The following is a 27,616-nucleotide window of genomic DNA, read 5'->3' as shown; positions in this document are numbered from 1 at the left end:
CTCAAGAAGGAGCCCTTATTTGTTAAAGAAACTTTACATCGCAACTAGTTTTCAAAAGTACATTTAATGTCATTGTTGAAATAGGAGAGATTCTAGAGAAATATAACATACACTGCCAAAAGAAAACGAACTTGTGAAAATAAATTATGTAGCAGAAATCAACCCAGACAAGACTAAGGAAAGAACATTCAGGAAGAAGCCTTGATTTCTTTTTTTTGGCCATTCTACTCCAGCAGGATTACTTTTTACTTTCTTCCATTTCTTCATTGGTTCCTTTCTTTCTTCCTCCCTCCCTTCCATCTTTTTGTTTCTTCTTCCTTGCTGTTGCTGGCTGGCTTGTGCTCCCCATTTCTGCCTCTTTTTATTTCTCTCTTACCTTTGTGCTAGTCCTGGGGAATGAACTCTGTCCCTGAGCTGCTTAGCTTCAAGGCTAGCACACTACCACTAGAGCCATAGTTCCACTTTTGGCTTTTTTTAGTAATTTATTAGTGATAAATGTCTCATAGCCTTTCCGTCCTAGGCAAGCTTTGAACTGTGTTCCTTAGATCTTACCTCCTAAGGAACTAGAATGACAGATATGAACCACAATCACCCAGCCACTCTATTCTTTCTAACTGCATTCTGCTCTTAAACAGAAATGGCTGCAGAGATGATTTGCTTTATTTCATAAGGAACTATCTTAAATTTGAAAGAAGAAAAACTGAAAGACTCAAAATGGAATTAGGAAAACACCTGTTAGCTGAGTTTAACAAGTTTATCTTGTAACGTGACACAACCACCATATACTGAAGTAGATATGTGGTGGGAGTTGACAAAGTGAATAAGCATTATTTCATAATGAAACATTTCAACTTCTCATAACATTTCGTGAGCCATCAAAGTACAGGCAGGTAGGACACATGAACATAAATACAATAGAGTGCACACAGGCACAGGTGTGTAGGTGTGAACATACCACCATCTCTTATCAGATGACTTTTATCAAGGTGTGGGGATTCCTGAATGGCGAAGAAAACTTCACACAGAAATGCAAGCTTTGCGTGTTCCTCAGGGGGAGTATCATTTTCCTCCTCCTCCTGCAGGTGAAGCACCGGCTGTGGGAAGTGGAGTGTCCACTCATGAGCAGAAACGGGCTGACAGCTGGGAAAAAGCCCATAGCAAATGAAGAAATACGTAGCAGCACAGGGCTGGGGTTGTAAGTCACAGACAAGCAGATCTGACAGATGCAGGACAAGGTGTAAAAGGAGACAAAGGTGCTCGTCAGGAGGAGGATGCTTTTGGCAGCTCTGGACTCAGGAGAGGCTCTGCAGGAGACGCTGGTCCTCTGGATGTGCTTCATTGTCTGCTTGTGTGTGTAGAGGATGAAGAGCATGGAGATGCTGGCCCAGAGCATGAGCCCCAAACACAGAACATCAGGCACTGAGAGCAAGGCCACGTACAGTACTGCTGCAGCTGGATTGTGACGCACGGAGGAACAGTATCCAATGGCTTTTAAGGTAGTCACGTTGTCATGTATTTTGGGTCCAGTTATATACATGAGAAAAGCTGCATTCACCAGGAGGCTGACCCCCCAGCTGAGGTAGACCATGGAGACAATGTGCTTGTGGGCTCTCCCCTTCAGCCTTGCCCATCTGGAGGCACCGGGGCTGATGCTGACGGCCTGGAAGATGCTCAGGGAGCAAGTGCTACCAATCACCACACCCTTGCCCACTCGGTAGACATAAGAAACCAGTTTGCACCCCAGATCACTGAGGAAATCTCTCCATCCCCAAGCCAGCATAGTTTGGGGAATGCTCCTACACAGAAGACATAAGACGTTGGCCACAATTAAGTGCCTCAATATCAAGTCTATGCCTCTCATTCTGTTTCCTTTGCAGGAAAGGAATAGATAACGGTAGAGAAGATACAAATTACCCAGAATTCCAACAACAGTCTGGGTTAAGAACATCACTCTCACAGACACATAGGCATCTCCAATCCTCTCCATTCCATGTGTCTCTCATCCAGAGCATCTGGTGTGAGAAATTGTGGCATGTGCACTGTCAAAGCAAACTCAACATTCTGCATCCTGATCCAGAAAATATTGCATCCATTTTGCATCCAATTCTGCATCCAGAAAATATTGTTTTACTGTCTCTCACATGTTAAGAAGATTCCAATTTTCTTCATCTATCATGATGAAAAAAGAAAGAGGAGGAGGAGGCAGGGAAGACATAGGAGGAAGAGGAGGAGGCATTTTCAGGTATATGGGCGAACCTTGCGAAATGGCATTGAATGAAGGTGAGTCTGGCTCTCGTAGACTACTGGCACCTTCATTTCTCTCCGTTGGGGAATCAGATCTGAAACTATCAACCAGCCAGGCACTATGGTCTCACTCTTGTACTCCTAGCTACTCAGGAGTCTAAGATCTGAGGTTCTCAGGTCAAATCAAATCTCAGGAAGTAAAGCCCATGCGATACTTATCTTTAAGTAACTACCAGAAAAGCCCAAATTGAGCTGTGGATCAACACGGCAGAGCCCTAATCTTGAGCAAAAAGAGCTGAGGGACAGTTCTCAGGTCTAAAATTCAAGCTCCAGGACTGACTTAAAAAATGTATAAACATCTATGACATGTACCTGTGTTCTTATGTGTTTATGCACCAACACAATGACTATAGGAGGGGCTCCAAACTACTACCATTTCCTGAACACTGAACAGACAATGTAACAAATAAATATGAGTAAGATGAAACCTGTCTGGTGTGGGGATGGTGCAGTTTAAGGAGGAGTAGGACAGAGACAGAGAACATGGAATGGTTGGGGACTATGGCATAATACAGATTCTGATGTGAAAACACCATCTCTGAACACCTGGAAAATCAGGATTCCTCATCACTTGTCATAAACCATGACAGTCGCTGTGAGGCACATGAAGTTAGGAATCACCAGAGATTGGTGGGTAGGAGGCATAAAACCCCAGCTCTTTTCACTGCCCCAGCTCATTCTGATCCTTCCTCTGTGGTTGGATCAAGCATGCTGGTTCAATCCAGAATCCCTGTTGTTGAAGAGTTCACTCACCCAGAGTGGGAAGCATGGGGTCTCTCCTGCAGGCTGCGCTTCCTGGATGGCAGTGAACGTGCGTGCTCACCTTTTCTCTCAGGATGTGCATGGCGGTGCGGTCCTTACTATGACCAACCTGTGTGCTTCATAAGCACAGTGGGCTCCTTAGCAATGGGTCTGTGAGGGCGGCAGGAGCTGAGGCCGCCTCCCCCAGGGGCTGTGATTATCCCTTCACCTGGAGTGGCAATCCCTCTGCACAGCTCCTCACAAGCCAGTTCTCAGAAAACTTTTTCTTTCCCCAGTGACGGTTATGAAGAAAGTGCTCAGAGTTTCTCCCTGGAGCTCCTGAAGGGCGGCTGGGACTGGTGGAGCATCACTTAGTCTCTTCCATCCCCGTAGGCCGGCAGGAGACACCGAGGCCCGCCACATGATGACTTCTGCAAGGGCCCTGTGTCTCCTGTGAGCCATGGTTCCCAGAAGTTTCCTACCAGAACTTTCCTTCTCCACTCTTCATCTCATTTGGTTGCACTGTCATTTATACTGTTAGAAACAAAATGGAGAGGGGTGCTGGTCACCAATGCTTGTAACAGTTGCTACACAGGAGGCTGAGACTTGAGGATCAAGGTTCCCAGTCAGCCTGGGTAGAAAAGTCCATGGGATTCTTATCTCCAATTAAACAGCAAACAAGGCAGAAGAGCTGGGCTCTGTGGTAGAGTGCCTGCCTGGAACAGAAAAGCTCAGAGAGCAGCCAGGCTTTAAGTTCAAGTCTCAAATGAGACTTTTCTGTGAAGCACTTTCTTTGGTAATAATGATCATTTTCCCCAAAATGGTTTCAGCTCTATTGACCTTATTTGGAGACTTGGATATAAGCATTTGATGTATATTCCTGAAAGCAGGGTGACGAGTGTTCTTTTTCAGATGTGATCGTTTGTGCGGAGGTAACTTCATTCTGGGATTTCCTGGTCATTTTCATAGTGATCAGTGGTGATTCTGACCTAGTAACTTGGTTACTGAGCTGAGGAGAGGACCAGGAGTTGTCTCTCACCCAGGGTTTCTGGTCTACCGTACTGCATGTGCATCTATTACTCATGTAGACCCTTCTGGTCTCTATGACTGTTCCTTCAACCTGTTCTTATCCATTTCCAGAAGACATCTTGCGGTTACCACAGTGGTTTGCAGTGCCACTGATGTCACTGCAGATAACAGCATTTCATTCTTGTGGGGTACCCCACCTTTCCATGTTTTTGTTGACCCGTGCTGCTAGTCCCATCTCTAGCCTCCAGCTACAGAATGCTGTTTGATTGGTTCTCACCGCAGCTGAAGAATATCCTTGTCACTAATGATCTTTGAACTTGTGTAAACGTCCACCTGCGTGTGGTTCTGACCTATATAAACCCTGCCCCAATGGAGGTTGCAGCTGCTCTCAGTCCTCCCAGCACTGAGCAGTTGCTGGCCAGCCAAATAAAAGTCCTTGTCCCCTTCGACCTTGCCTCCATGGATTATCTTTTCTTTTTTTTTTAAGTTTTTATTATAAAACTGATGTACAGAGAGGTTACAGGTTCATACGTTAGGCATTGGATATATTTCTTGTACTATTTGTTACCTTGTCCCTCAGTCCCCCTTTCCCCCTCCTCTTTTCCCCCCTGAGGTGTTCAGTTCGCTTACACCATACAGTTTTGCAAGTATTGCTTTTGTTGTTGTTTCTCTTTATTTACCCTTTGTCTCTCAATTTTGGTATTCCCTCTCAATTTCCTAATTCTAATACCAGTATACACGGTTTCCAATATACTCAGATAAGATTACAGAGATAGTGTAGATACAATCCAAGAAGGTGATACAAGAACATCATCAACAGTATAAACTACAGATACACATGGGATGTTGAAAGTAGTTACAACTGTGATATAACAATCATTTCCATAAAATGGAGTTCATTTCACTTAGCATCATCTTATGTGATCATAAGGGTATTGCTATTTGGCTCTTGTGATCCTCTGCTGTGGCTTGCCTAATCCTGTGCTAATTATTCCCAATAAGGGAGACCATAGAGTCCATGTTTCTTTGGGTCTGGCTCACTTCACTTAGTATAATTTTTTCCAAGTCCTTCCATTTCCTTACAAATGGGGCATCCGTGGATTTTCTTGATGCCAAGGTCATTACACTTGTTCCTGGCTTAGACATAGTTTGCAAGAACAACAGGCTACATCGTTTTATGCATTCCTCCACAGTCGGGCCTGTGACTCTGTTCCTCTGAACTGGCTGACTTTGCTCCACATGACAATGTCCATTGTCGCTCATTTCTCTGTAGACAGCATGGAGCATCTGGGTTGGGTTGTTTCTTGGATATGGTGAATAGTGCCACAATGAACATGCTGCTCAAGGACCTCCATGTCCTTGAGTAGATGCCCAAGAGCAGATCATATGGAAACTGTAATGTGAGTTTGGTTAAGATCCACTGCACTGATTTCCACAGTGTCTGCATGTGATGGCATTCCCACCCTGTGTGACTTCCTTTGATTCTACACAATGGGTGTTCTTTATGAACAAGAATAAAATGAAGTCTCAACATTTTGATTTACATTTTCTTTGTGGGCAGTGTCAGTAGACATATCTTCATATAATCACTGGATATTTGTAAGACTTCTTTTAAGAGTCAAGATCCTCGCAGGAAACAGGAGTGAGACTCACCAAAGTGTCTGTTCCCTCGGCCTACATACTTTCTCACCTGGGAAAACATCTGTTCACTTATCTCCCAGCCCCTAATAATGAGACAATTTTTCCATGTCATTTAGTATTCTAAAACGAGGAGGGAATTTTCAGAAGTATGTTTGAAATTTCAATTGAGCCTGGTACTTGAGCTTCACATGTGTAATAACACCTCCTCAGGAAGCTGAGGTCTGGGGACCATGATCCCTAAGCAGACCATCTGAGAACTACCCATGAATTACCAAAAATGCTGGAAGAGGAGGTGTGGCTCAAGCAGTTGAATAACAGCCTTGAGCAAAAAAGCTTAGGGATAGTGTCCTGGCCCTCAAGGACTTTCCTGTATGGGTTGGCTTCAAACCATGGTCTGTAGATCCCAGCCCCCTTAGTAGCTTTAATGACAGATGAGTCACCAGTACCAATGGTTTTCAATATTATTAGTATAAACATCTACAATTGTATTTCTTATGTAAAATGTTAAGTATTATTTCATGGGAAACGGCAACTTTAGGTATGTAAACACACATATTACAATATAAAAACAAGTGGTGGGCTCTGGTTTTACCACTAGTGCGGCATTGATAATTTACCTACACCATACCCTAAAAGTGTGGAGAACAGCAGTGGGGACAAAGAATTTAGAGCTTCCCAAGTTATATAAGGTTTAATTTCATATAAAAATCCTAAATCCTCAACCTGCATAGAGCCTAATTGTATCATTGGCTTGTGTCAGGAAGAACTAGACAGAAATGAAATTCAGCTTAGCTGGATAGGAAGCATGAATCGCTCAGTACTTTTTTATTTTTATTTATTTATTTATTTTGTTTGTTTGTTTGCCAGTCATGGGCCTTGGACTCAGGGCCAGAGCACTGTCCCTGGCTTCTTTTTGCTCAAGGCTAGCACTCTGCCACTTGAGTCACAGCGCCATTTCTGGCCATTTTCTGTATATGTGGTGCTGGGGAATTGAACCCATGGCTTAATGTATACGAGGCAAGGGCTCTTGCCCCTAGGCTATATCCCCAGCCCACAGTACTTTTTTTTATTTAGTGTATTTTATTGACTAACACATGAATACATTCTGAATGCAGCAGCAACAATATTCAATAGCAACAGTGCTATATAATCATCCCCAAGAAACTGCTATTCTGATGGTGTGTGTGTGTGTGTGTGTGTGTGTGTGTGTGTGTGTGTGTGTGTAGGTCAGTGTCCCTGAGATTTGAACTCAGAGCCTGGCACCTGCTAAGACAATGCTGCAACACTGGGCTACCCTAAAGTCCTCATTTCAGATCTGATTAAATTCTCCCTTGTGTTTCCTCATTCTCTGCCTGGCCTCTCCACACATCCCTCCTGGCTGTTGGGACACCATCGCTAAGCCTGGCTCCTGATGTGTCTTGCTCCCTTACTGATTCTCTCCAGTGGACAGAAACGGCATTAACCCCCCTATCCTGATGCTGGCAGAGCATCGGTGTCCTGGTCCTGACTGACTGACTATGGAAACCAGACCTCCAGATGTGGGTGTGTGGCCTTGTGATCTCAGCACCTTCCCCAGGAGCTGCCATTACCATGTCACCTGTCCCCGCCATGGCAGTGCATCTTGGGAAATTCAGATAGCACCTGGGACATTTCTTCTTCTTCGTCTAATTCATCTTCATCATCATCTTCGTTGTCGTCGTCATCCTCATCATCAGTACTGCTGGAATTAACCGCACCAGGAAAATACAACCCAAGGCCAGATCCAGCCTGAGTGATGATAACCCTGGAATCAGCTTTCCTCTTGAAAGCACATCTCAGCTCTAGCTCTCTGTGACTCACTTTCCCATGACCTTTGCAGGCAGGGAACGTTACCACCAAAAACATGAACGGAGAAAGCCATGTTTCCATCTCCAGACCCCGGCTCCTCCATTGTGAATGCATATGGTGACAGAGCAGGATGGGAAGATCTGCTCCCTCCAATAGCTTCCAGGCTCCTTTGCCTGTGGGTGTGGAAGGGCAGATGGGGAGGTTTTGCCAATGTCTTAAAGGCAGACCCTACAGAGCAAGGAGTCATTGATTTGGTCATCTGATGGGAGCAGGAAATACCAGGAGGGAGGAAGAGGAGGAGGAAGTGGTGGCTCTTCCCAGGAAACTCTGGGCCAGGTCAAGGTCACATCTATGCTGGTGAGGACCTTGCATGCCAATTTCTAGCTTATCCTCAGATTTTCTTGGCAGAATATTTTGTAAGAGTGCCAGCGTTGCTGGGTGGAGGTGGCTTGTAAGTAAAGTCCTAGCTACTCAAGAGGCTGAGATCTGAGGATTAGGGTTCCAAGGTGGCTCTGACAGGAAAATCTATGAGACTCTTATCTGTAATTAACCAACGAAAACCATAAGTGGCGGTGTGGCTCAAGTGGAGCAATGCTAGCTTTGAGCACAAAAGCAAAGGTTTGGTACCCAGGCCTTGTGTTCAAGCCCCAGGAACTTGTAATAGAAAAATTTTAAAGGACAGAAGCTTTGTGAAAGTGCATCTCAGATAAGTTCATTTTCAAAGTCCTGGGAAAGGGTTGCTATAGAAAACCACATTTCAGCCAGGTGCCAGAGGCTCATTCCTGTAATCCTAGCTACTCAGGAGGCTGAGATCTTATGATCATGGTTCAAAGTTAGCCCAGGCACAAACATTCGTGAGGCGCTTATCTCCCATTAACCACCAGAAACCAGGAGAGGTGGAGGGTGTAGGTGTGTATCAAAATGGCAGAGTACTAGCCTAGAGTGACAGATCTCCGAGATAGCACCCCGGCCCCAAGTTCAAACCACAAGACCAACAACACAAAGAGAAAAGAAAAGAAAATCATGTTTTTATAACTTTTCATCCAGTACTTTCTACTTTTGAAGGCAATATGTATTCTTCATTTCATTTTTATGTGTTTGAGTGTGGGTGTGTATGTGTGTGTGTGTGTGTGTGTGTGTACATGCACCCGATCTTGAACCCAAGGCCTTACACTCTGAATTGATTGGCTTGCTTGTGGATGGTGCTTTACCACACATCCATTGTACCATTTTTCTGGTTAGTTGGAGATACAGTCTCACAGATTTTTCTGCCCGGCCAACCTTCCAGTCTGACCCTTCAATGCTCAGTCTTCTGAGTAGGGAAGGTTACAGGCATGAGCCACTGGTAACCAGCTTGCTTGGTCATTGCAGCTGAGTGGAAATTCCAGGCATTCAGTGACACAGGGCACTCACTGCATTCTGCATCTTGGCATCTCCTAGTCACTCTGCTCATTTGATGCAGTGGCGCCTGGATGCTGAGACCAGTGTGTGCAAACTGCAAAGGCCCCATATGGAAATGATCACCAGGGGTGTAAGTGGCAGCCATATTCCCTCCTGCTCTTCAGCATACACACCTTTCTATTATTGCAATGCCCAGGTCTTAATGTCTCTAAAGGAAACCTCATCACCTATCTTGAGCAAGAAAAAGAGCCCTGGAGAGGGAGGAGAATGGAACCATCAGGAAAAACTATAGGTAAGTGGAAATAAACTAAACAGCCACCCCAAAACACACATCCAAAGGGAAGGAAGACAGGAAGCAGAAAATGGGATTGCAATATTTTCCTAACTGGAAATATCTGTTGTTGGTTTTTTCTGTGGCTAGGCCAGGGGCATGAACTCAGGGCCAGTGTCCAGTGCTTGAGCCTGTATTGCTCAAGTCTAGTGCTCTAGCTCCTGAGCCACAGCTCCCCTTCTGGTTTTTAGTTGGGTTATTGGACACAAAGAATCTCACAGACTTTCATCCTCGGGCTGATTTTCAACCCCAACCCTCAGAGCTCAGCCTCCTAGGTGTCTAGGATGACAGGCCTGAGTTATAAGTTTCTTTTTCTTGCTTTCACAGATGACCAGTCTGCAGACACAGTACCCATGCGATGCCTGTGGAAGAACCTTCAGGAAATTATCTGCCCTCACTCTGCAACAGAGAATCCACTGTGCAAAGCAACCTTATGAAAGTAAAGGATGTGGGAAAACTTTCTGCTATTACTTAGTGTTCCAGAAGCATCAGCGAATCCACTTGGGAGAAAAGCCTTTCAAATATCAACAGTGTGACCAGTGCGTTGAACATCTGTCCAGTTGAAGAACACATTCCCAAATTCACATGGGAGAGAAAACATACCAGTGCCAGGCATGTGGCAAAAACTTTCACCAGACTTCACTTCTTCAGAGACACAAGAGAATCCATGCTGGAAGGAAACCCTACCAGTGCAAAGATTGTGACAAGTCATTTAGATATGTCTGCAGGCTGAAGAATCCTGATAGAATACACACAGGGGAGAGGACCTACCCAGGTCTGATATGGGACAAAGCCTTTCAATGTTATTTAAGGCTTGAAACCTATGAAACCTACCAACTGCGCCACACAGGAGAAAAACTCCACAGATGTAATGCATGTGAAAAGTCATTCACGCTGCGTGGGGATCTGATCATCCACCAGCAATTCCACACTGGAGAGAGACCTTTCCAGTGTCCCCATTGTGACAAATCCTTGAAACAAATCTCAGCATCTCTGGAACACCAGAGAATCCACACTGGGGAGAAAACTTATGAGTGCAAACAGTGCGGCAAGATCTTCCGGTATCGCTCCAATCTCTAAGAACATGGGAAAACACACAAACAAGAGAAACCCTAGACATGTGAACAGTGCCACAAAGCCTTCAAATATGACTCCAACCTCAGAGCTCACCAGAGAATCCACACTGGGAAACGACCCTACAAATGCCATTCATGTGGCAACTCATTTATACAGAGCTCACACCTGAGGACTCATGAGAAAATCCACATGCCACTAGAACCCTAAAAGTTCAAGAAATGAGTAATGGACTTTCCACACTATTCAAGCTGGAAGAAACACAGAGGAGCAACACTACAAGAAAACCTACAGACACTGAGAATTCAGAAAAGCCTCCGCCACAGACCAGGCATTAGAATCCAGCACAGAAACTATGAAGGAGAGAAGACAGAAAGAACGGAGACAGATGACATCACTTGACCACTGCTCCAGTTGGCTAAAACACAAGAATATGTACACATAGGTCATGTATGGATGGCAATATGGATTAGCAGACATGAGAATCTGAGTTTGAACTCCAGGAAATCAAGTGAAGGGGAGGCTCAGATTTGGGGGTGGAGGAATCATGGCTCCAGTGGTGGAATGTTTGTCTAGCAAGTTTGAGTCTTACTACCAAAGCAACCCTATAAAAGAATGGACTTGGCCAGGCCCTGGTGGTTCACATTTGGAATCCCAGCTGCTCAGGAAGCTGAGATCTGAGGGTCCTGGTGTGAAGTCAAGAAGGATAGGAAGTTCCATGAGACTCTAATCTCCAACTATTCACCAATAATTTAAAAAAAAAAACAAAAAACAGGGGCTGGGAATATGGCCTAGTGGCAAGAGTGCTTGCCTCGTATACAGGAGGCCCTGGGTTCGATTCCTCAGCACCACATATACAGAAAAAATGGCCAGAAGTGGCGCTGTGGCTCAAGTGGCAGAGTGCTAGTCTTGAGCCAAAAGAAGCCAGGGACAGTGCTCTGGCCCTGAGTTCAAGGGCTAGGACTGACTGGCAAAAAAATAACTCCCAAAAAACCAGAAGTACAGGTATAACTTTAATGGTGGAACGCCATCCTTGAGAAAAAGAAGTTCAAGGACAGTGCCCAAACTCTGAGATGTGGAAATGAAGGATATGATCAATGTTTCACTAAGTATAAAATCTAGCCTGACAAGGAACAAATAGATGCATATTTTAACTGGGAATAGAATATTTAATTATATCTTTCTGGCATAATAAATAACTTTTCAGTCATCAGTAATCATTGTTGGACCTGCTTTCTTTACTCTCCTTGTAACCTGTGTCCCCTCTTTCACAGGACCAAATTGCTCTGCACAGCTGCCAATCATTCTCTTCTCCCACTAGGAAGTGCTCCCCGTTTCCTGCGCCCAGCCACCTATGTGATGTCCTGGGTTTTTCTGGGGATGGAGATTCTGCATTTCTCTATTTGATTTCCTCTGCTGTTTCCTCGATGGCTTCTTCTGATCTTGCCACCAATCTTTGCAAAGCCTTGCACCCCACTGTCTACTTTGCTACCTGCTGCTGGGGCTCTCTCATACCTTTTGGTTTTTTGGGTTTCCTGTCAGCATTTTTTCTCACCTTCGCATAGATCCCCAAGGACAGGTCCAGAGTAACATGCAGGCTCCAGGGTGTTCCTCCCCGCATACAGGACTTTCCCAGGGTAGGATTGACAGCAGCACCAGGGCTGAGCTAGGAAGAGGCCAGATGGCTGGGGTGTTGTGGGGCGGGGTGTAGTGCAGTGCAGTGGTTGGGCCTGGTTTAAGGACCACAAGCATCAGCATTGCAGGGTCTCCCAATGTCTAGCATGGGCAGTGGGCCAAGGAGGACCAGGCATGGGACCAATCTCAGCTGTAGACTAGGGCTGGGGGCCTGGGGTTGGGACAGGAAACTGAAACAGAGTCGGGTTCAGGACATAAACTGGGAGTCACAGCTGTGGTGGGGGTTCAAGGGTAGGGGTGGTGTGTCGAGGCAGGGGCCTGGAGGCTTGCACAGGGTTCAAGAACAGGGCCTGGAGGCCAGGGTGGAGGTCTGGGCCCGGGATTCGGTGGAGCAGAGGTCTGTGTGTGTTTATGCCAAGGTGACAGTACAGGGGGCTTGAACACAAAGCCAGGCTTCTGTCCCAGAGCCTTTTTTGCCCAAGACTGCACTCTACCCCTTGAGCCAAATGACACATCTTGAAATTTTGGTGATTAATTGGAGGTGTCAGGAGTGTCAGGTTTTTCTGCTTGGCTAGCCTCAAACCACTTTCCTGAGATCTCAGCCTCCTGAGTAGCTAGGATTACTGTTGTGAGCTACCAGTGGCCAGTTGGGGACATGTTTTTCAGCACTGGGTACACAGAGTATAGTTTGCCAAAACTGTCAGGTTTGATTTCAAATTACAATCCTAGATGATCAACTTTTATATATTTTAATGGTATCATTGCTTTCTGTCAAGATGAACTAGATATTAAATAAAACCCATTGAGATAGAAATCATGAATGACTCAGTAAGTTTTTTTGCGTAAGGTTATTTTATTGACTAAAACATGGAAACATTCTAAATAGACCAATTGCCAAATCTCATAGCAGGAGTTCTATAGACAAATCCTCAAGAATACAGTGGATGTGTGAGTGTGTGTATGTATGTGTGGGAGTGTGTGTGTGTGTGTGTGTGTGTGTGTGTGTGTGTGCTCCTGAGGTTTGAATTCAGAGCCTGGCACCTGCTAGGAAAGTGCTCAAACACTGAGCTACCCCAAAGTCCTCATTCCAGGTCTGATTAAATTCTTCACTCTGGAAACTTCTTTCATCTCAATAGCAGGATGAATTCACATCATTAGGAAGAGTGGTCAGCAGTGTGCGACATATAGCCACGGTCATTCAGTGTAGGGCCGCCATTCTGCACAACCTTCCTCACATCCCCAGTGTTGAGTAGCCTAGGACTTGGTCATCCCACAAGCGAGCACCATGTTGTGCTCAGGCACCTCTGGCCCCTTCCGCTCACATTTGGTGTGATGCAGTGCATCCTCGTACACAGCAGGGTCAAGGTGAAGGGCGCCCAACTCGGGGCCATGTCGCACCTCCATTCCCCACCACTCTCCACTGTCTGGAGGCTGCCGTGCAGAGCCTTTGGTTTCAGAAGGCACATTCACCTTCCCCAGAGTTTGCATAGAAATAATCCTCACAAGATGGCAAGCCCAGCCCTTCCAGGACCCTACCTGGGGAACCTCCAGGAGGGCATTTCATTAGCGAGACTCCATCATGAAGGCACAGCACCTGCAATAATTGCACTTGGTGACCTGAACGTGTTGATTCCAGTCATCCTCATACTCTTGTATATATCTCGTTATGACATATACTTGCCTCAGAATCTATTTGGAGATGGGAGAAGCCCACGGTGGAGAAAGAGGGAGCCAACAGACACCACCCACCCCTCCCCCCAGGAGTCATGCACACCCGGCCTGGGCGGTTTCAGCAAACCATTCTGTTCCCATGTCTGCTGGCTGAGGCTTGCTTCCCAGCCTCTGCTATGTCTGTGACAAGATTCCCTGTTTCCTGCACTTGGTGACAGCTATTCTCACAAACTGTTTAGAAACTCGGGGTCTTGCTATTCTGTAGCTCAGGCTGCTGGGCTTACAGAAGGAACCACTCCACTCAGCAGCTTGCCTGAATTCCTGCTGAGCACTTTTCTGTCATCCTTGCTTTGACATTGTTGAGAACGGGGCCTTGGAGGCCAGGTGGGGAAGGATCACGCCACGCTGTGCTCACTCCCCAGGGTTCTGTGAGGAATAAAGCCTACAATGGCTCGTGAGGTTGGAACGTGGGCTGAACGCTTTTCTGCACGTGTCACACATAAGGCGTCTCCCCCAAGTATGTCTCCCCACAAGGTGGGGCTCTGACCATACTGGGCAATTGTCCGGCTGGTGTTCTGCTTGGATGGCACTGTGGGTGCTGAGGTTGGACTGGGAATTTAAGGCTTTGGCTCGCTCACCCAACCACTATGGCTTCGGCCCAGCATGTGTCCTGCTGTGCACAGCAAGGTGGGAGGCCTGTCTGAAGGCCTGCCTGCACTCGGTGCACCTGTGGGGCTTGGGGACAGTGGGCACGTCCTGGTGTTTGGTGTGGCTCTTGCGACTGCTGAATGCCTGGCCACATGTGTCACACAGGTATGGCCTCTCCCCAGTGTGCGTCAGATTGTGGCACACAAGGTCTTTTTTGCCTACAAACTCCTTCCCGCACTGAGAGCAATGGTGCAGCATCTCCCCCGTGTGTCTCCTGCTTTGCGTGGAGGGGTCGGAGGAACAGGTGACCGCCTTCCCTCACTCTGCACACAGGTAGGTCTTCAGGCCTCTGGGGCGTTGCTCATGAGCCAGGAGACTAGAACGCGTGGAGAAAGCCTTCCTGCACTCTGTACAGATGCAGAGCTTCTCCCCACTATGGCTTCGTGAACCTCGAGGTGGGAACATCTGGAGAAAGCCTTCCCGCCCTTAGCGCAGACGGGAGACTTCACCCGGGTGTGGATCCGCAGGTGATACATCAGGTACCAGGGGTGATTTCAGGGTTTTTCTCCACTACCACTGCCTGCTTTGAGTGGGAATTCTTGAATTCCACCTCCAGGAGCCTAGCTGCGAGATATAAAGTTTCCATTTGATTAATCAGAGTTATGTATTTCACACTGAAAGACAGACTACCATGGCAAAAATTATACACACATGGCAGAGCCACATGAACTCTGAGCACCATAAAACCCAATGCTTACTAACACAAGGGGTAGGATTCTTTCATTGCAAAGTTGATTACAAAGGGAAGGCAAGCCTCATTTCAAACAACCTATGAGGAACACAGGCTACACACAACCCAGGCTCCCATTCCACAGCCAACTGCCAAAAATCCTATAGTTATATCATAACCAAAGACAAAAAAATGCCTACTTACAACACAGTGACTGTGTACACAAATAAATGCCACAGAGCACACACATGTTGTAATGGTTCAGAGAACAAAGAAGTTTACAGAATGAATTAACTGGTAAATTTGAATTGGTAAATTTGAAAACCAGAAGCGGGAAAAAGGTAGAACTTGAAGAGGGGAAGATTCAGGATGTTACACTCTGTAATGATGGCTTTGATGTGACAGCAAAAGCAAAACGCTACATGGAATTGTACATTGAAGCATTCTTCTGAGAAACTGAGAACGTATGATGAGCTGTAAAAATAACCCAGTGGCCCACACGTAGAATTCTTGCCATTCGAAGGCTGAGATCTGAGGTTTGTAGTTCAAAGCTCTTATCTCCAGTTGAGCACCAAAAAGAGCCAGAAGTAGAGCTGTGACTCAAAGAGTAGACACCCAGGCCCTGAATTCAAGCCCAGGATTGGGGTTAGAAAAAGAGCAAACACAAGTTGAAAAGAAAACCTTTGAGATTGGGAACTGGCCTCCTTAACAGGAACTGACAGCAGGTGGTCCTGTAGCACTGATGCAGGGGGTGATCCCAGGGAGTCGAGCAAGGCACAAATGGGTTAAGCAAGCCGTTTACAGAAGAAGAATTTTGCGGTAAAGCTGCCCTAGTACCAACTTTATTTTAACAATTGCTGCCATGCTTCCCATTACCGCTAAGCAAGCATGAGCTGGCCAGAATAATCCAGTACTCAACTATAAGTAAACCAAGCCAACAGTTACCATGGCATTTCTACTGCTGTCGAAATCCACAAATGCACAAATGAGGTGAAGCTTTTAGCATCTTGGCGAGGAGAGAGACAAACACTCAGTTAGGAACACTTTAGGAAATTAAATCAGTCCAGTCTTGGAGTTTTCTGCATCGTCTGCGGTGAAGTGTAGCCATGAGGACCGGTATTTGATCTCCTTTCGTTATGTGATTTTTTTAATGGACAGATAATGTATTTATTGGCTGAAGACAAAGCTTTACTCGGTGGACATTGTTGAGGAAAACATCAGAGTGAATGAACATATCTATCTCCTCAGGGACTTGTTACATTGGAGTTTAAAATGTGATCAGAGAAAATTAAAAATCCCCAAGCCCAAGAAGTAATCACAACAAAACTGATGATTGTCTGCTGTCTAAAGTAATATTATTAATTTAATAAACTCACTGGACCTGGTGGCTCACCTCTGTACTCCTAGCTCCCCAGATGGTTGAGATCTGAGGACTGAGCTTCAAAAGCCAGCCTGGGTGGAAAGACTTATCTCCCATGAACCAGGAAGAAAGCTAGAAGTTGAGCTGTGGCTGATGAGCAAAGTTGTTGAGCAACAGCACAAGACCTTGTGTTCGAGATCCACTAATGTCACGTACAAAAACTTGTTTTGAAAAATTTATTGAAAGTGAAGGAAAAGTTGACATTGTCCAAAAAGAAATATAGTCATTACCTGACATCTGAAATGGTAACCCTTCTCTACAACACTTTCATAGTAATAAAAAAATCTTATTTTAAAAACCATTACTATAAATGCATTACTATAAATAGTATAAATTCTTTACATTCTGTCTCAAAAAACCAGGAGACTATCACCATCCCTAGGGCCTTATGCCAAGCAATTTAAAATTCTTCCATTTCCCGCACTGAAATCCAGGTCCACTGGTTGTGCAGAGAGAGGTAGACATCTCATCACTTCCTCTAGTGTGTTTGGCCAGGGAGAGGGGAAGGCCGTGCCCAACTTATCCTGCTGGGACTGTGCACAGCAGGCCACAAGGCCTGTTGACTCCAGAGTTTCAAACTTCCACAACTTGCGACTGCTCACCCCCAGTGTCTTTATGACTGACGGGGGAATGAGTTACGTTGGAAGATACCAGATACTGCCAAGACCTCTGAAAACTCCAAACCCCCCTCACCAGCTCCACTTTCAGAAAAGCCTCTTCTCCCTTCTGTTTCTTCATCCTCTGCCCAGCCTCTCCACATGTCCCCCTTAGCTGCTGGGACACCATCACTTACCCCGGCTCCTAACGGGGTTCACTCTCTGGTGGAAATAAACAACATTAACCACCCCATCCCTGTGTCTGTGGGAACATCATTGCTCTGATCCTCACTGCCTGACTTCAGGAGTTAGACCTCCAGATGTGGGTGTGTGGCCTTGGGATCTCACCTCACCCAGGAGCTGCCATCGGCATGTCACCTGTCCCCACCCACAAGACACCATGGTTTGGGGAATGCGCCGACACAGAAGACTTAAGTTGGCCACACTTAAGTATGTAAGTATCAGGTCTGTGGCTCTCATTCTGTTCTCCATGCAGGAAAGAAATGGATAACAGTAGAGAAGAGAGAAATTACCCAGAATCCCAACCATAGTCTTGGATAATGTCACCTCCTCAGACATATAGATGTCTCCCATCCTTTCTGTTTCTTGTGTCTCATTCAGAGAATCTGATATGGAAAACACAGGCTTGCACAGTACCAAAGGAACTCAACAATTCCCATCCAGCATTAATCCCACTGGAAATATTGCCTAGTGTCTCTCATGCATTAAGAGGATTCCAATTAACTACCAAAGAGGCCACAAGTGGAGCTGTAGGGCAAGTAGAGCTCTAGGTGTGGAGCACTAACCTTGTGCACAAAAATTCAGAATAGTTCCTGGGTCCTGAGATTAGAGCACAAGATGGGCACAAAAATAGAAGAAAAATAATGGGTTCTAAGCTTCCTCTCACAGGTTAAAGTTGTGAACTCCTAGGAAACAACTGAAAATTAATATAAAAATATATTGAAACCTTCATTTGTACTTAGAAAATATACCTTCACTGTCTGTTTTACTCCTCTGGATATTTTTGAAAAAGAGAAGCCAAACTGGTGTATGTGGCTCATGCCTATAATCATAGCTAATCAGGAGGCTGAGATGTGAGGATTGTATTTCAAAGCCAGCCTGGACAGGAAAGTAGGGGAGACTCTTATCCCCAATTGATCCCCAGGAAACTGTAAGTGTGCATCTAGTTCAAAGTGGTAGAATGCTAGCCTTGAGCTAAAGAGCTGAAGGCTGCTGCACAGGCCCTGAGTTTCAGCCCCACTATCCAAAAAAAAAAAAAAAAGGCTTCCAAATATTAATATGGAAATCTTTCAAAATACTGCTTGTTGCACAGTCACACATGTAAGAGACTTAAACATGGCATAATACAGTGCAGAAACAAGGGTGTTAAGTTCTTGGGGTTGTCTTGGGTTGTTCCTCCTCTACTTACAGACGAAAGAGCCTACAGGTGTGAACAAGATAACTGAAAGCTGCACACACACCAATGTTTCATGCATTCCCAGAATGAGAACTTTTTCCTCTTCCTGATCCTGGCCAAGCAGAAGCTCGAGGCACTGAAGTCCTAGTTCAGGAGCAGAAACATCCAGAAACTAGTTTGGCTGTGTACCCTGGAAGTCAGCTGAGCATGCTCACGAGACAAGGACAAACATGGAGGATTCAGCCTGGCATGTAGAAGCAGCAGCACGGGCTCTCAGGAAGCAGGATGGCATGAAAGCTCTGGAATCAGGGAAGGACACGGAGGACACAGAGGGGCCAAAGCTGCGGGTCCTGTGCTTCTGTTGGAGTCTACTCTGGTGTATGTACAACATTGTCATCATGGAGACACTGGGCCTGAGCACAACCCCAAAACACACCTCATCAGAAAACGCCATCAATACTGTAGCTAGGATTTGTCTGTTGTAATCATGAGAAATCACAGCTAGCACTCCTTCAGTCCGTGCCTGCGAATGTCTCTGCTCAGGAGAATGGACAGGCCCTGAGTTCAAGCCCCACTACTGACAAAATAAAAAGAAAAGTCATCATAATGAAGATCTATCTGCTTGAAAAGGTCCCTTAGCCAAGACACTATCACCTGCAAGTGAGCAGTGAGGTATTTTAATAAAAGTAGATGCGATGAAAAAAAATAGATACTGTCCAACAGGAACCTGGCCACAACAAGCTGTGTGTAGTGGTGCAATATCAGCCCACCATTATGGTGATCACCAAAGGGCAGTGGTATGATATAGGAACAGAAGTAAAATGACATCTTTCCTAGGCATTGGTTGAGTTATGCACCCAGAATGTTCTTATTTGATATGAGCACTTCTCCAAAACTTGCACATGACTTTCTTGGCGGGCCTTCCCTCTCTCCCTTCCTCTCTTTCCTCCTTCTTTCTTGGCTGTCGCTGTCTGTCTGTTTCGTCTCTCTGTTTCTCTATCTCCCTTTCCTTCTTTGTGCCACCCCTGGAGCTTTTAGTCAGGGCCTGGGTTCTGTGCCTGGCTTCCTATTGCTGAAGGCTAGCACTCTACCACTTGAGCCACAAAACCACTTCCGGCTTTTTTAGTAGTTTATTGGAGATAAGAGTCTCACAAACTTTCCTGCCTAGGCTGGTTTTGAACTGTGATCCTTATATCTGGCCTCCTCAGTAACTAGGATGATAGGCACCAGTCAGCCAACATCACCCAGCCGCTATTTTCTTTCCAACTGCTTTCTGCTTCTGAACACAAGGAGCTTCAAGAATGGTTTGCTTCATTCCATATGGAACTATAAAAGAAAATCAAGGAATCAAATTGGAATTAGGAAAACACATGTGAGATGAGTTTAAGCAATTTATCTTGTAACTGGACCCTGACAACATTTCATGGAGTAGATTCCAAGGAAGAAGTTGACACAATGTAATAAGCATTATTACAGAAGGTAACATTTCAACATTCAAATCATTTCCTATGCCATCAAAATAGAGATGGGGAACACACATACATAAATATAATACAGTGCACAAATGCACAGGCATGTAAACTCGTGCACACTAGATTCTCCTATCAGAAGACTTTTATCAAGGGGCCGAGATTGTGGAATCACTGAACAAACTTCACATAGAAATGAACCTTTGTGTGTTCCTCAGGGGAGGACCACTTTCCTCCTCCTCCTGCAGGCAAAGCACAGGCTGTAGGGAGTGGAGCGACCACTCATGAGCAGAAAAGGGCTGACAGCTGGGAAACAGCCCATAGCAAAAGCGGCCATATGGTGCAGCACAGGGCTGGGGTTGTAAGTCATAGCCATGTAGATCTGACAGATGCAGGACCAGGTATAAAAGGACACAAAGGTGCTCACGAGGAGAAGGATGTTTTTGGTAGCTCTGGACTCAGGAGAGGCTCTGCAGGAGACACTGGTCCTCTGGATGTGCTGCATTCTCTGCTTGTGTGTGTAGAGGACGAAGAGCATGGAGATGCTGGCCCAGAGCATGAGCCCCAGGCCCAGAACATCAGCCACTGAGAGCAAGACTATGAGCAGTACATCTGCAGCTGGGTTTTTAAGCATGGAGGAACAGTATCCATAGTCTTTTACGATAGTCATGTTTTCATCTGTTTTAGGTCCAGTTATGTATATGAGGAAAGTAATGTTCACCAGGAGGCTGACCCCCCAGCTGAGGTAGACCATGGAGACAATGTGCTTGTGGGCTCTCCCCTTCAGCCATGCACACCGGGAGTCCCCGGGGCTGATGCTGACAGCCTGGAAGACACTCAGGAAGCAAATGCTACCAATCGCCATACCCCTGCCCACTCGGTGAAGATAGAAGACCAGTTTGCACCCCAGATCACTGAGGAAATATCTCCAGCCCCAAGCCACCATGGTTTGGGGAATGCCCCTACACAGAAGATTTAAGAAGTTAGCCACAATTAAGTGCATAAGAATCAAGTCTGTGCCTCTCATTCTGTTCCCCATGCAGAAAAGGAATACATAATGGTAGAGCAGAGAGAAATTACCCAGAATCCCAACCACAGTCTGAGATAAGAGGAACACCCCCATGAGCACACAGCTGTCTGCTGTTCTTTCCATTCCTTGTGTCTCATCCAGAAAATTTGGTGTGGAAAACTGAGGCAAGCACAGTGCCAAGGGAAGTCAAAATTCTGCATCCAACATCAATCCCATGGAAATATTCTCCCACCGCCTCTCACTTATTAAGAGGATTCCAACTTTATTCATCCATGAAAAAAGGGGGGTGGGAGGCAGGATTTTCAGGGAAATGGGTGAACCTTGAGAAACTGCCTGGAGTGGAGGTAAGTCTAGATGAAGGGCACCTCTATTTCTCTCCTTTGTGGGATCAGATCTAAGACTGGGCCCTAGTGGCTCAGGCCTGTAATTCTAGCTACACAGGCAACTGAGATCTTCTATTCGCCATTCAAAGCCAGTCTGGAGAAGAAAAGTCTGTGAGATGCTTGTCTTCAGTTAAGCTCTAGAAAACCACAGGTAGAGTTTTGTCTCAAAGTGGTAATAGCCCTAGCCTTGAGCAAGAGGAGCTCAAGGACCATGCCCAGACCCTGTACCCAAGCCCAATCACTGACTAAAGAAAAAACTGGAAACATTCATGACATACACACATGATCACATGCACGTACGCACCAACACACTGACTGCAGGAGTGGGTAGCAGGCTGCCACCCTTTCCTGAATGCTGCACTGACATTTTTCCAAAATAACTACCAGGAAGGTAAAACGTGTCTAGTCTGTGGATTATGCAGTCTACGGAGGACAGAGTCAGAGAGTGAGCAATTTTGGGCAAATATGCCATAATACAGTCACTGATGTGAAAACACCACTTCCAAGAACCTGGAAAATGAGGATTCGTCATCACCTGTCATAAACCACAACAGTCTCTGTGAAGGAACCGGAAGTTAGAAACCACAGGGCTTGGGGATGGGAGGCCTAGAACTCCAGCTCTTTTCGCTTCCCCAGCTCATTCCTATCCTTCCTCTGTGACTTTTCATGCAACCTGCTTCAACCCAGAATCCCTTTTCTAGAAGTGATCACTTACCCAGAGTGTTAACCATAGCAGGTCTCCTGCAGCCTGTTCCTCACAGATGCCAGTGAACACATGTGTTCACCTTTTCTCTCCGGATATGGACAGCAGCTCCGTGGTTTCGGAGACCATCGTGTGTGCTTTGGAGGTGCAGAAGGCTCCTTAGATATGGGTCTGGGAAGGTGGTAGGTGAGGTCACCTCCCACTGGAGCTGTGATTATCTCTTCACCTGGAGTGGCAAGTCATGTGCACACTGCTTCACCAGCCAAGTTCTCTGAAAACTTTTTCTTTCCCCCATGTGACAAGTATCAAGACACTGCTCAAAGTTTCCCGCTGGTGTTTCCCAAGGGAGGATGGGAGTGGTGGTGAGTCGCTTCTCCTTGATCCCAGTAGACCAACAGGAGACAGTGAGGCCTGACAAGTGAGGACTGTCTGTGAGCAACCTCTGTGGTGTGTAAGCCATGGTTACCAGGAGTTTCCTAACAAAACTTTCCTTTCCTATTCTTCATCTTATTTTGTTGCACAACCATTTACTCTTTCAGGAAAAAAAAATTAAACCCCGTGCTGGTGGCCAATGCCTATAATCTCAGCAGGCTAAGATCTGACGATCAAGGTTCAAAGCCAGCTTGGATAGGAAAGTCCATGAAATTCTTATCTCCAATCATCCAGCAAACAAGCCAAAACACCAACTGGGGATGAGTGGTAGAGTGCCAGCCTGGAACCAAAGCAATCAGAGACAGCACCCAGCCCCTGAATTCAAACCCAGTACTGTCACCAAAAGAGAAAATAAAAAAGAATGAAGCATTTCTTTAGCGGATTTTGTTGAGTACTAATGATTATCTTCTAAATTCTTCTCATCTCTATTGACCCCATTTGGTGACTTTTATATAAGTATTTCATGTCTTTCATGAGAGCAGGGTGATGAGACCTCTCTTTTCACAGGTGGTAGTTTGTGTAACTTCATTCTCTAAGTTCATAGTTATTTTCATAATTTTCAGTGTTGCTTTTGCCCCAGTAACTTGGTTACTGTGCTAAGGTGAGGATCAGGAATGATCCCTTACCCTGTGTTTCTGGTCTCCGTTATTACATGTGAGTCGATTCCTCACCTGGAACTTTCTGGTCTCACTGACCAACCCTTTGTCCTGTTAAGTCAGTTGCCAGAACATGTATTTGCCTTTGTGTGTCTGACTTGTTTCACTTATCATAGTGATCTGTAGTTCCACAGATAATGGTGCAGATGACAGGATTTTGTTCTTTTCCATGGCTTAGCAGGAGTTTGTGATGGAAATAGGTTGGGCCTGTGACTCTGTTCCTCAGAATCTGGCTGACTTTGCTCCACACGGCAATGTCCAATGTCACTCATTTGTCTGTAGACAACATGGAGCATCTGGGTTATTTCTTGGCTGTGGTTAATAGTGCCACAATGGATATGGTGTTCCAGGACCTACATATCCTTGAGATTATACCTAAGAGTTCCTTTTCTATTCTTAATCTCATTTGGTTACACCACCAAAGAGTATACACATGTGTAAAAGCAACTGAACGTTGCACTCACACCAATCTTTCATGTGTTCTTGGGAAATGAGATTTTCTCTTCCTGATCCATCCTGGCTAAGTAGAGGCGGGAGGCTCTGCTGAAGTCCTGGTTCAGGGGTACAAGAATACTCATGGTTGCAAAACATCCAGAAGTGATTGCTGCTGGCTCAGCAGAAGCAAGCTGGGTGTGTGCAGGTGAGTCTCCACATGAAGAGGACCCAGCAGGGCATGTAAAAGCAGACGCAGGTGCTCATGGGTGGACTCCAGGAAGGATGCAGAGGGGCCGGAGCCGCTGGTCCTGTGCATGTGTTGGATTATCCACTGGTGTCTGTATGCTATCATGGGACTACTAATAATCCATGTACATAAGTGATCATTGGACCTCTAACGTTCTGTGCACACATGTCATCATATGGTTACTAATATTCCATGTATATATGTCGTCACGGGGGCACGAACACTGCATGCATATTGGCGATCATAGGACCGCTAATATTTTATTCACCTATGTGGTCATGGTTCCATGGTTTTTCCATGTACATATGTGATCACGGGACCAATAGTATCCTGTGTACATTCGTGATCACATAGTCTGTGAATAGGTGTCACCATGGGACCAGGTATCTTGAGGGGATGCTGGAAGCTGGGACGGAGAGGATGAGTTCCGGGGGCCTGCAGCCATGCTTGAAGGTGTGGGGTAGGCAGTGCATGGTGCATGGTGGGTGGCACAGGGGTGGACGGAGTGAGACAAGGTGGATGGGAGGTGTGGACTGCGTGGGGTTGTGTGGAAGGGATGGGGTGGACAGGGTGAGAGTGAGTAGACAGGGTGGGGTGGACAGGGTCGAGTGGACGGGGTGGGGTTGCGTGCATGTTATGGGGTAGATGAGGTGTGGTGGATTGGACGGGGTGCAGTGGATGGGTGGGGTTGGGTGGATGGCTGGGTTGTGTTGTACCCAAGTCGCAGGACCCTCACCAAGAAGACCACAAGAGCCAGACATTCCAAAATGCCAAAGCAAGGATTTATTCAGGCAAGCTGCAGCTTGGGTCTTGTCCAATTCACCGACGCAGCGGAGATAGCGAGGAGGACCCTGAGTTGAAATCTTACAGGGCTTATAACGGCAAAACCCACAAAGTTACAACAACCAGGTGTTCAAGCAAGATTAGGGTTCCAGCACAATTCTGATTGGCTCCGGGGTAGAAACATTCAAGGGTGAACAGAAGTTACCAAAACAGTCCTCCAGTTGTTTGGGTTCTGACAACCTGTCCTGCTAGGTGGAGTATTTGGTGGCCTGAGCGGGCTCACAGGCCTGTTTATCTTTGGCCAGCATGGCTATATCTCAAAGCTTGTGCAGGCCCAAGGTTACAGGCCCAGAGTGGGGCCTGGCTGGCTCTAAGATAGCTTTGTTTAAGGAGTTTAGAGCTTCAGCAGTTTCAGCACAAAAAAAGTCTAGTTTTTACAGTCCAAAACAACAAGATGGCTACGATTTCAAAACGGAGTTACTGCTGCCTTAAAGTAGGAAAGTAGGATTTACACTCTTCAGGTTGGGGGTCGGTTGGGGGTGGGATGGATGGGTGGAGGGCAGTGGCTCCAGCTGCTGATGGTTCTGTCCCAGGGACAAGCACTAAGGGGAGCTGAGCACAACCAAGGCACCGGAGAAGACCCGGATGTGCAGGCAGTCCTGCTGGTGCAGGCAGTGTAAATAAAGTGTCCCCTGGCTATCAGAGTAAAGGGCAGAAAAGTGAGCTATATTTTGTACTCTTATTTCTAGAAAATGCTGAGAGGGATGCAGAGTCTTGTAGGCAGATTGGAGGAACAATGGCAGCCCTCTTATAACTGGGGTCTCCTTTGATTAGGAAGAGGGGGAGGTCAGGCCGGCAGGGCCTGGAAAGGGCAGGGGTGGGATAGGGAGGGCAATGGCTCTTTGTGAAGAGAAGAAATCTTGATAGCGCAGCATGTGTTTTCAGCAGATATGTTGTGTCTGTATTGATTGCAGGGAACAGGTTCTTTTCCAGGTGTTTGGGGAAGGAGAGGGGGGGAGATGACTTGTCACAGTCTGCAGGCATGGCCAGTTTTAAGCCATGGTTGGAGATGAGTGTAAATTATTTTCCATGATAGGAGAGCTGGGCCACGAACATCTTGGTGGGGAAAGGCATGGGCTGGGAATAGGTGCTGGTGAGTTGGGGTACAGGAGGCCCAGCTAGCATGGCCCTGGGGGTCGGGAACACGGCTAGCATGATTCACTTAGGAGACTTGGATGGGGGCACATTCCTTTGGGGCTTGGCCAGTGTGGGTAGGAAGGGGTTCTTGTGGGTGGGTAGCCAGCATGAACGCTGAGGGGCCTTGGTGAGTGAGCGCTGCAGGAGCACAGGGCCCAGGCCAGGTGACTCCTTAACCCAACTATGTGTTTGCACTGAGCCTCTGTTGGTGATTCTGGGTGAGAGGACCTGGGGTTGCTGGAGGATGTGGTTAATGGACCACAGTGGAGGAGGGTAACCTTTGCTGTTGGGTCTCTCTGTTCTCCCCAAGTTCAACTGCTGCTACCTGCTTTGGAAGCAGTGGTTCCAATGGGACATGCCTACACCTGCCTGTGAGAATGACCAGGTGGAAGGGCAAAGACAGTCATGAGACAAAAATTACGAGGAAAGGAGGACAGTGCCTTTAGCGGAAGAAGCACCTACATGGGAAGGTTGCTACATCTTTCAGAGCTGTAGTTGAAGAAAGGGGGTGGCGGTGGAAATCCCTTCATGGCTGCAGCTCCATCCATCAGCCAGCACATGTAGCCATGATTCACTGCCAGAGGCTGTTATAAAGTTATAACACGTTAGAAATAGGAAGCATTGCAGGAAACTGCACATTATCCAAGCAAGTGACTTTCTCAAAGAGGAGCCTTCATTTGTTAAAAATCATTTTACATTGCAACTAGTTCTCAAAAGAACACTTAATGTCATTGTTATACTAGGAGAGATTTTAGCGATATATAACATACACAGCAAAGGAAAAAGAAGAATTGTGAAAAATAAATAATGTGGATGAATTCAACACAGATAGGACTAAGGGAAGAACTTTCAGGAAGAAGGCTTGAAGTTTTCAGTCAGTGCTACCAAAGAAAGGCCATGAAGATGCTGGCCCAGAGCATGAGCCCCAGACCCAGAACATCAGGCACTGAGAACAAGGCAACGTACAGTACATGTGGGGCTAGGTCATGACACACAGGAGCAGTATCCATAGGCTTTTAAGGTGGTCATGCTGTCATGTGTTTGGGTCTGGTTATTTACATGAGAAAAGCAATGTTCACCAGGATGAAGATCCCCCAGCTGAGGCAGACATGGAGCCAGTGTGCTTGTGAGCTCTCCCCTTCAGCCATGCCTACCTGGAGTCCCCGCCCCTCATGCTGATGACCTGGAAGATGCTCAGGGAGCAAGTGCTACAGATCCAAATCCTCTGCCCACTCAGTAGACAAAGCCAGTTTGCACCCCAGGGCACTGAGGAAATCTCTCTAGCCCCAAGCCACCATAGTTTAGGGAATGCCACCACACAGAAGACTTAAGATGCTGGCCACAATTAAGTGCTTTAGACTCCAGTGTGTGCCTCTCATTCTGTTCTTCATGAAGGAGAGGAATAGATAGTGGTAAAGAAGAGAGAAATTGCCCAGAATCCCAACCACAGTCTGGTATAAGAAGATTGCCCCCATAGGCACATAGGTGTTTCCCTTTCCATTCCTGTGTTGTATCCAGATGATCTGGCATGGGAAACCGAGGCATGAATGATGACAGGGTATCCCACCATACTCTATCCATGATTAATTCCACTGGAAATAGTCTCCTTAGGTCTCTAAGAGTATTCTAATTCTATTCATCCATCACAAAGAAAGAAGAGGAGGAGGAAGAATAGGAGGCCAAGAGTGAAGCTAATAGATTTCAGGTAAATGGGTGAACCTGGAGAAATGACATCGAGTGACCACAAGTCAGGCTCTGAGAGATGAAGGGCATCTGTATTTCTCTCTTGTGGAATCAAATGTGAGACTATATATGA

At 46.3% G+C, this 27,616-nt stretch overlaps 2 protein-coding genes across 2 annotated transcripts; both read right to left on the bottom strand.

Annotated features, from left to right (window-relative positions):
• Positions 1-256: 256 nt before the first annotated feature.
• LOC125344591 (vomeronasal type-1 receptor 4-like) lies at positions 257-21,057 on the bottom strand. The gene is made up of 2 exons (XM_048337058.1): positions 20,136-21,057; positions 257-1,034 (listed from the first exon to the last, which is right to left on the bottom strand). Exon 1 carries the CDS (start codon positions 21,055-21,057, stop codon positions 20,149-20,151), a length of 909 nt encoding a protein of 302 aa, XP_048193015.1. The 3' UTR covers positions 257-1,034; positions 20,136-20,148.
• Positions 982-1,987, bottom strand: LOC125344593 (vomeronasal type-1 receptor 4-like). Its single transcript, XM_048337060.1, has 2 exons — positions 1,174-1,987; positions 982-998 (listed from the first exon to the last, which is right to left on the bottom strand). The coding sequence occupies exons 1-2, from the start codon at positions 1,985-1,987 to the stop codon at positions 982-984; spliced, it is 831 nt and encodes a 276-aa protein (XP_048193017.1).
• Positions 21,058-27,616: the final 6,559 nt, after the last annotated feature.

This window comes from Perognathus longimembris, unplaced genomic scaffold (assembly GCF_023159225.1).
Source record: "Perognathus longimembris pacificus isolate PPM17 unplaced genomic scaffold, ASM2315922v1 HiC_scaffold_1590, whole genome shotgun sequence".
In the NCBI taxonomy this organism is placed as follows: Eukaryota; Metazoa; Chordata; class Mammalia; order Rodentia; family Heteromyidae; genus Perognathus; species Perognathus longimembris.
Note: the sequence above shows the minus strand (reverse complement) of the source record. Positions and strands in the feature narration are given on the sequence as shown.

Bases quoted from the DNA above. Each gene is read 5' to 3' on its own strand.
- LOC125344591 (XM_048337058.1), bottom strand. From the start codon at position 21,057: ATGGGGGTGTTCCTCTTATCTCAGACTGTGGTTGGGATTCTGGGTAAT.
- LOC125344593 (XM_048337060.1), bottom strand. From the start codon at position 1,987: ATGGAGAGGATTGGAGATGCCTATGTGTCTGTGAGAGTGATGTTCTTA.